This window comes from Conger conger, chromosome 12 (genome assembly GCF_963514075.1).
Source record: "Conger conger chromosome 12, fConCon1.1, whole genome shotgun sequence".
Classification (NCBI taxonomy): Eukaryota; Metazoa; Chordata; class Actinopteri; order Anguilliformes; family Congridae; genus Conger; species Conger conger.
Genome location: NC_083771.1, coordinates 9,785,658 through 9,795,136, shown reverse-complemented (window position 1 = coordinate 9,795,136; position 9,479 = coordinate 9,785,658). Strand labels below are relative to the sequence as shown.

The 9,479-nt window shown below is 43.3% G+C and overlaps 1 protein-coding gene across 1 annotated transcript; it reads right to left on the bottom strand.

Annotated features, from left to right (window-relative positions):
• Window positions 1-2,347: 2,347 nt before the first annotated feature.
• On the bottom strand, window positions 2,348-7,446 carry LOC133141956 (endoplasmic reticulum chaperone BiP-like). The gene is made up of 9 exons (XM_061262802.1): window positions 7,313-7,446; window positions 6,749-6,887; window positions 6,137-6,368; window positions 5,861-5,998; window positions 5,402-5,514; window positions 4,664-5,054; window positions 4,271-4,508; window positions 3,756-3,923; window positions 2,348-3,365 (listed from the first exon to the last, which is right to left on the bottom strand). Exons 2-9 carry the CDS (start codon window positions 6,862-6,864, stop codon window positions 2,791-2,793), a joined length of 1,971 nt encoding a protein of 656 aa, XP_061118786.1. The 5' UTR covers window positions 6,865-6,887; window positions 7,313-7,446; the 3' UTR covers window positions 2,348-2,790.
• Between the last annotated feature and the right edge of the window lie 2,033 nt (window positions 7,447-9,479).

Below are 9,479 nucleotides of genomic sequence, written 5' to 3'. Positions count from 1 at the left end.
TTTCTTCTTCAGTTTTTTAACTGACTAGTGGGCTAATAATAATAATAATGATGATGATGATGATGATGACGGGACCAGTGCTGGAAGTAGGCCAGCAGTGCTGCACCTCTGCCAGGAAAGGGTAACTTTGTTGTGTAAAAATTTTACCTAAAATAATGCCAGGAATGCCAAGTAATGTTAAACTTTCTTCAGGCCAAGTAGCAACGCCCAACCACTCTGTCTGCTTTCAGTAGCATAGCCCAGCCACTCTGTCTGCATTCAGTAGCAAAGCCCAGCCACTCTGTCTGCATTCAGTAGTATAGCCCAGCCACTCTGTCTGTATTCAGTAGCATAGCCCAGCCACTCTGTCTGTATTCAGTAGCATAGCCCAGCCACTCTGTCTGTATTCAGTAGCAAAGCCCAGCCATTCTGTCTGTATTCAGTAGGAAAGCCCAGCCACTCTGTTTGTATTCAGTAGCATAGCCCAGCCACTCTGTCTGTATTCAGTAGCAAAGCCCAGCCATTCTGTCTGTATTCAGTAGCATAGCCCAGCCATTCTGTCTGTATTGAGTAGGAAAGCCCAGCCACTGTTTGTATTCAGTAGCATAGCCCAGCCACTCTGTCTGTATTCAGTAGCATAGCCCAGCCACTCTGTCTGTATTAAGTAGCATAGCCCAGCCACTCTGTCTGGATTGATGTATTGAGTAGGAGTGGCAGCCTGTGTCGTAAGCCCGCACATGGACTGTAGTAGGACAGTGATTCATTCACAAGTCAAAGTTGATTTTACGGTGGAATTCCCCTTTAACCAGACTTACTTTATGGAGCTCCACCCTCAACAGAAAAAAAGGACAGGAAATAGACAGAGATTACAGCTGTGCATGAAAAAATTAAATAGATTAAATATTTAAAGGCCCACACACATCAGCTTTCTTTTCCTGGTTTTAATATCTAAAACGGCAACAAAGAGCAGTGATGTAGGTCTTTTGAAGTCTCTAACCCTGCCCCCAGAGCCCAATTCCCCCTCCCTGTCTGCCTCCTGTGGCTCCAGAATTACATGAAAAGCTCAAAAACACAAACAAAATGAGGGAAGACCAACACCACTTCCAGCAGCAGGGTTTCCCAGTACTAACCAAGCCCACACCTGCTCAGGTTCAGTACTAACCAATCCCACACCTGCTCAGCTTCAGTACTAACCAAGCCCACACCTGCTCAGCTTCAGTACTAACCAAGCCCACACCTGCTCAGCTTCAGTACTAACCAAGCCCACACCTGATTGGCTTCATTACTAACCAAGCCCACACCTGCTCAGCTTCAGTACTAACCAAGCCCACACCTGCTTAGCTTCAGCCATTCGGCAGGAGCAGGGTGAATGGTGGCTGGTATGGCTACAGGCATTCTCATTCTTTTCTACTGCTCACTAAATGGCAGGCTGTTTCTCCTCCACTCCTCCTGGCCTTGCCCAGGAACAATCAGGGAGTGCCAGAGAACACAGGTGCAGCTGGCTGGGGAAGAAGACAATTAACTATCTTCTTATTTAATAATAATGCAGACAAATGAGTAAGTAACAATAACTCCCAAGCAACCTGCCATGATGCGACCAATCTTTGCGATATCGACTGATGGCATCCTGACCAGCCAGGGGAATAGAATTAAAATATTATCAGTTCACAGACTTTGTAATAAAGCATCTGTTAATGATGTCATGTTTGAGACAATTAGAGAACAAAACAGAACTTTGAACCCAGTCGTTTCTGCCTTTTCCCAAGTGCTTCTCTCACGCCCCCTGGTGTTTTCCTCTGGCACTTGCCTGGCCTTGCATTGTGCTGGGACCTGCCTGGGCCCACCACAACCAAAAACGTGGCTGTCTGCTATTCCACACTGCGAGTGAGACTGTGTGCTGCTTATTTGAACACCATGTTCATTATTAATATATCATTCCATGCATGCTAAGAAAAGTTTGAAATGTGGATATCCATTCTCTGAGAGAGGAAAACTAAAGATCCATTTGCTCACCATACTCTCAGAACTTAGGCAGTTCAGCTGATCCACACTTTAATAATACAATAGAGGATGGAAAGTTGTTATATGTAATGGCACTATTGACAAATGAAGGCGAAAGCCTCAAGAACCAAGTTTGGTGGATGTTGTTTCTGTGACCAGCAAATGTAAGCCACCATAGTGTTTTGATATAGAAACAATAAAAGGATTTAATATTTGAAGGAAAATGGAAGGCAAACACAAAACTATCATGTTGATTTTTAAAGTTTATAAAATGTTTTAAAAAAATGATAGCATAGGATGATAGCATACTCATATGAAAACAGAAGTTACACTTAAATGAATGAGGACTAAATACATCTTGTATCAAAAAAGTATTTATGCTTTTACAGTAGAACTGCATTTTTCTTAGTTACCATAAAGACAAAATGTAAAATAAAATAATTTAATATTTTAAATAATTTAGCAATAAAGTATTAATAATAACTTATTAAATGGGGTAAAGTAGCCCTTTACCCCACTGGCTAGAGCCTAAACCTCCTACCCCCATCCACACACCAGCTCTGAAAGATCAGACACAGGAAGCTTTAATGTAGGCCAACATAAACCTCCACTTCACAGTGAAGAGAAAGGCCTTTGCACATACTCCCCCTTAAACTCCTCCTAGCTTCAGAGACGGTGAGTTTCTGCCCCCAACCCCAATTTTTCCTCTCAACATAGTTCAACAAGTCAAATATGTACAACTCTCTGATGAGATCAAATGGAGGAGAGAGCGAGAGAGAAAAGAGCAAGACGTAAAGCCCGCTGAAGGCCCTACAATTCGTCCCTCTCATCCTGATCGTCGTCCTGCTCGGCCCCTGGTGGCTGTGTCCCGCCCGCACCACCATAGAGTTTTCCGATGATCGGCTTGACCACCTCCTCCAGCTCGTTCTTCTGGACCTGGAAGTCCTCCAGCTCAGCGTCCTGATGTGACTCCAGCCACTCAATCTTCTCATCCACCGCCTTCTCCAGGGTCTCCTTGTCCTCTTGGGACAGCTTGCCACCCAGCTTCTCCTGGTCGGCAGCCTGGTTCTTCAAGGAATAGGCGTAGGTCTCCAGCCCGTTGCGGGCATCGATGCGCTCCTTCAGCTTCCTGTCCTCGTCGGCGAAGCGCTCTGCGTCGCTCACCATGCGCTCGATGTCCTCGGGGGTCAAGCCGTTCTGGTCGTGGGTGATGGTGATCTTATTCTTGTTGCCCGTGCCCTTGTCCTCTGCAGCCACACTCAGGATCCCGTTTGTGTCGATCTCAAAGGTCACCTCGATCTGGGGGACCCCGCGTGGGGCAAGTGGGATCCCTGTGAGGTCAAAGGTGCCCAGCAGGTGGTTGTCTTTGGTCAGGGGGCGCTCTCCTAGAAAGAACAAGAGATACAGACTGGTCAGCATGAGTATTCAACAACATTTTGCTTCAGGACAGAAACACAGCAACTCACAGGCAATAAGTCTGACATAGTGCCATAGTGCTTATTCAAAAGCAAGAAAAAACTTTTGGGACAACATCCATTATTTTCTTGAAGGCTATGACTATCAGAATAACATATTTGTGAATCAATGTTTTATAGTAATTTCTACACAGCTAATTACAGTCTAAAAGCCAAAAAAGACTAAAAGCCAAGGACACACAAGCAAGTCCTACTGGCAAATCCTGTAGCAGTGATATTACAGATACCTTGCTCTTAAATCCCTTTTTGCAATCAGGATGTTAAGCACCAAAAATATTACTAACAGTAAGAGGAGCTCACCTTCATAGACCTTGATGGTGACGGTGGGCTGGTTGTCGGATGCTGTTGAGAAGATTTGGGACTTCTTGGCTGGCACCACATTGTTTCTGGGAATCAGCTTGGTCATGACACCCCCGGCGGTCTCGATGCCCAGAGTCAGTGGGTTTACATCCAGCAGGAGCACTTCAGCTGTTCAGAGAGCACACCATCCAACTCAACACACAAGTCTCTTCTTGAGATCATCACAATATACCTGCATAATTAGACTAACATGAAATCACTGCTGGTGATCAGAACCGTTAGTTTTCCACCTTCCGTTTAGTCAAGTGTAAAGATAGTCTGGCCAATCAATAGCATTAATTGTTCAGTTAACATTTGGATTTGGAAAAAGTGCAAGTCTTGTAACTAATATTCAATTGTTGTTTTCAATAACTCATGTAAATTTTTTTCTGAATTTGAGGATTATCAATGATTTATAAGGAACATGGGGTACCCTGGTCTAGACTGAAATGAGGTAACAGTTTGGAAACACCCACGTGGGCCCTTGTCTGGGGACAGCACCCCAGCCTGCACGGCCGCCCCATAAGCCACAGCCTCGTCTGGGTTGATGCCGCGGGACGGCTCCTTCCCGTTGAAGAACTCCTTCACCATCTGCTGGATCTTGGGGATGCGGGTGGAGCCGCCCACCAGCACGATCTCGTCGATGTCCGACTTCTTCATGTTGGCGTCTGCCAGAACCTTCTGTACAGGCTTCATGGTGGAACGGAACAGGTCCTGTAAGCAAGTTTTGGAACTCTGGTTAAAAGATATTCTGTGCTATACCCACAGAGGCACACTCCATATCAGATGTCAGGTGAACTACTGATAATTCTCCAGAGAGCAGGCTTAACCTCGTCACCAGTTCTAAACAGGATTCAAACAGCACTTGCCATGTTGAGCTCCTCAAACTTGGCTCGGGTGAGTGTCTCAGAGAAGTCGTCGCCCTCAAAAAAGGACTCAATCTCAATGCGGGATTGATGTTGTGAAGACAGGGTGCGTTTGGCCTTCTCCACCTCTCGGCGCAGCTTCTGCATGGCACGGTTGTCCTTGCGTACATCTTTGCCTGTCTTCTTCTTGTACAGCTTGATGAAGTGCTCCATGACACGCTGGTCAAAGTCCTCACCACCCAGATGAGTGTCCCCACTGGTGGCCACCACCTCAAAAACGCCGTTGTCAATGGTCATCAGGGACACATCGAAGGTCCCGCCGCCCAGGTCAAACACCAAGATGTTCTTCTCGCCATCTCGCTTGTCCATACCATAGGCGATAGCAGCAGCGGTTCTGTTGTGAAACAAGAGTGTGATGAAATTGTGGGGAGGCTCTCGACAACGTTTGAATTGAAACTGCACTTCCCAAGAATAATTCATAGAAGACAAAATGCTGTTTTTATAGGAAGTATAAAAATCCCAGGGAAAGTATTTTGTTGGAAGTGTGCTCAACATTAATGATGCATTTTTCACATGAATGGCAGTTCTCAAAAAGCCCACAATCAACCATTTAATCAAAGCCAAGCTCCATGAGAAGATAGTTGTTCCTCAGGAGTACTTGAGTGCCCTTTTGAGACTACAGAATGCTTCTCTTGATTCCTGCAGGTTGTCTAAGTGAGAAAAACAAGGAAAGAGACTTACGGTTCATTCAAGATCCTCATCACATTTAGCCCGGCAATCACACCCGCATCCTTGGTGGCCTGGCGCTGGGCATCGTTAAAGTAGGCAGGAACCGTGACCACGGCATGAGTGACCTACAATAAAGCAGACACAACAACACAGGCTGAAGACCAACACCTGGGCGTGTTCATCCCAAATAGTCATGTTCTTTACATAGTAGATGCTCTTGTTCAGACAGACTTAAAGAATTAAAAATGCATGATGCACTTATTCATAACACATCACAGTTAGAAGGAAGAATCATATGACTTACAGTTTGAATTAGAGTAACTTGGTGGAAGCTGGAAATGTGAAATCTGACCTGAAACACTAACTGCACTACATTGCTTCTGAATTCCTTTAAGGGTGAAAGGATGATCTCCTTTGAACTGGGCAAAATACAAACACAATGCTGTTTTTTGGCAGTTATGATATATGTACCTTCTTCCCCAGGTATGCCTCTGCTGTCTCCTTCATCTTAGTGAGGACCATAGCGGAAATTTCCTCTGGAGCAAAGGTCTTAGTCTGACCACCACCGATATTCATCTGGATGTGTGGCTTGCTCTTCTTCTCAATCACCTGGATGGGAGGAATTGGAGGTACAGGACCAGGATTCAAGTATAAGTCTGCGAGAAAGCTCAAATCAGGTCTGATTTTAAGTGTGTGAGATATGCATTTGTAATGCTTCAGGGGATAGGTGTGATATTGATTGCTCACCTTGAAAGGTAGGTACCTGATGTCCTGCTGAACGCTGGAGTCAGACCAGGTGCGGCCAATCAGCCTCTTGGCATCGAACACTGTGTTCTCAGGGTTGGAGGTGAGCTGGTTCTTGGCAGCATCACCAATCAGACGCTCCCCTTCCGCAGTGAAAGCTACATAAGAAGGAGTAATGCGGTTGCCCTGGTCGTTGGCGATGATCTCCACGCGGCCATTCTTGAACACACCCACACTGCATTGAGTGACAGGAAAGAAAGGTATTATGGGAATATTATTTGATAAACAATTCATATAGCGCCTTTATCCAAAGTGCTGTACAATTCACCCATTCATACACACACTCACACACCAACGATGATTGGCTGCCATGCAAGGCACCAACCACCTCGTCAGGAGCAATTGGGGGGGTTGCTCATGGACACTGGAGCAAGAGACCTAAGAGATCCAGCCATGGCGGGATCAAACCTGCAACCCTCCAACTGCCAGACGACTGCTCTAACCACTTGAGCCAATGTCGCCTCTTGAGCTCAAGTTAATCTAATTAACATATCAAATTCAATATCAGCGATAATTACAGCTTCTTACGCGCATGCCTGAGATCTAAAGGCTTACCATGAGTAAGTTGTTCCCAAGTCAATTCCCACAACGGTCCCCACGCTCTCCTTATCGTCCTCCTCAGCTAACACGCTGGTGGCAACCAGCAGAAGCACGCTTAGCAGTTTCATCATTCTGGAATTCTGTTCCTTCACTTCTGATGTATTCCGACAGTCAAAACAAAGACAGGCACACAGGTTAGTACCTGGCAAATTGCAGAAAATAAAATGGGATTTGTGTGTACCCAGCTGGTATTTTGCTTTCGTTTTTTCAATGCACAAAAATTCTACACATGAATATGGCATATATATTGCTAAGAAATGCGTGAATAATTCAAATAAGAGATTGCTTTGAATGACTGTTGGACAAGCACATATTGTTACAGCTCTTATGAATTACAAAGACATTAAAACTAGTTATTAGCCTATATTATCTAGCTAGTTGCAAACTAACAAACCGTACGAATGTTATGATAATGGCAAATATGAGAACATCTATATAAAAAATGTTATTATTGTTATCCAAGTTAGCCTACTTCGCTGACAGTTTTTTTTTTTTTTTTTTAAACGTTGTTCCACAAACCTTTCGTATGAAGATAATTTGACGCGCCACTGTCAAATGCAATCGACTCTGCTCTTCACAATATCTTCTCTGTAGTTTCTTTCTGTCAATATTATGGTACGCACATGGAACCGGTCTAATTATATACAGTGCAGTGTCGCTTCCTCGTCGTGCAGGGCCACCATTGGTCCGCCATAGGTTGAATGGAGCGCGTTCATTGGCCATAAACATACCGTGGCTGCCGCTGATTCGAACACGACTTTTCGACTGCGGTCAAAATTATTCAATGAACTTGGTCACTGACGAAATTTCTTTAAAAAATTACAATATAAATTGCATTACTTGACTTATGATGCAAGATTGTTTGTTATGGGCGTAATACAAATACTGAATCGGATCCTGCGATGTATCTGTATTTGCCAGATATATTGCATATACACATTTGACTCTACAGTATTTTAGCCTGTAATGGAGGCTTAAAACACGTTCACGGGATTTATTTTTATTCTTTTTAATGTCTATTTATTTATGTGAGTTATACATAGTAATAGGCCTAGACCTAACTTAAATACAATCAAAATGAATGTCATTGCAAATAATTTTTGGCTACAGACTGACATTTAAAAAATAATAATAATTAAAAAAAGATTTTTGAGCTGAATATAGGCAACATTAAATACAAATATATACTTTAAAATACATAACAATTGACAAAGAAATGCACATTGAATGAACATAAATTGTAAATATAATTATGTAAATAAACATACATTTCAAATCAAATCTATTTACTTCCATAAACCATAAAATATTGTATGCTTTGTGTTAGATCCTCCCTCCTGATTTCCCCCGCCCCCCTTTCTGATATACCTATCCCTCTTGTCCCCCCAAAAAAAATAAAAAATTATAATAATAAATTGCACTTATGATGACTATATGTTCAAAACAGCACTTCCTCTGTGTTTTCCTAGTTAAGGATGTGATGCTTTGACTTGTGGAAGAACCTATGCACTTGTAAATCGCTTTGGATTAAAAGCGTCTGCCAAATGACTAAAATGTAAAAATGTAAATGTAGATCGGTTCTCGGGAAAAGAGTCAAAGTCCGGGGGCTGGTGAATACTAGTTATTTTATTGCAATAATATGCTGGTCCAGAAGAGCAATGCGCAAGACAAAGCAAAAAAATCTCTTGGTCATACCTTGGTTATACCATTTTCAAGACTCGTCACAGAAAGGAGGGGCTGTTCTGCAGAAGTCACAAGAGGCTGACTCAATGCCAGCAGCCCCCCATATGTTCCATACTATTATTTCAGTATTGTGTGGTTATAAAAACTTGGCTAACTGCAGAAGCAGACCCCTTGGATAAATCAGACCGCTAAAACGGAATGACAATCGCAAGGGTGAAATTTCTATTTTTACTAAGCACTTCATGGTTTGTTTGTTGAACAGGAACTATAAGATAGCTGTCTTGACCTCTCCTATGCATTCTCCTGCCTTCCTTATCTGCAGTCTCTATCAGAGCCTCTATACAGGCACTTCCCAGGGGCCCTGATTGATCATATCAACTCTACTTGTGGCTTCCAATATCATTTCTAGGCCAATGACACCCATCGCTTTCCTTCCCTCTCACCACCTGACCCACATATATCTCCAAACACCTCAGCCTTACTGACTAACACTTTGAGCTGGATGAAAACCACCCACCTATAAAACTCAACCTGGATGAGATACACTACTCCCTGCCATGTCTTCTCCCCTGAATAATAATAAATAAAAATTATAAAAACGGAACTTCTAATTGTATTGCTCATGTCCTTCACAAACGTTGTTGGCAGCTACCGTTAACTAATAAACACCAGACGCTCATCGGCGGCCGTACAGAGAAACACTGGGATGATAACTTTACATGAAATGATTAAACGTTAAATCCGACCTTGCCTGTTGTAAAACTAGTTAGCTAGCTAGCCAGCCAGCTTGTTTTGTTAGTTACAGTAATAGGGTTGGCAATAACGCTAGCTAGCTGGTTTGCGCTGGTTTTTCTGAATAAGGTACAACTTACGAACGACGTAGCGTTAAGAAGGCTTCGGGCAACGCACCCCTGCTCATTTGCATAACTCAAAAATTATAAAATGTTACCAAATGAAAGGGGTTATACATTTAATCTATAGACCCATATCTTTAGCATTGCAC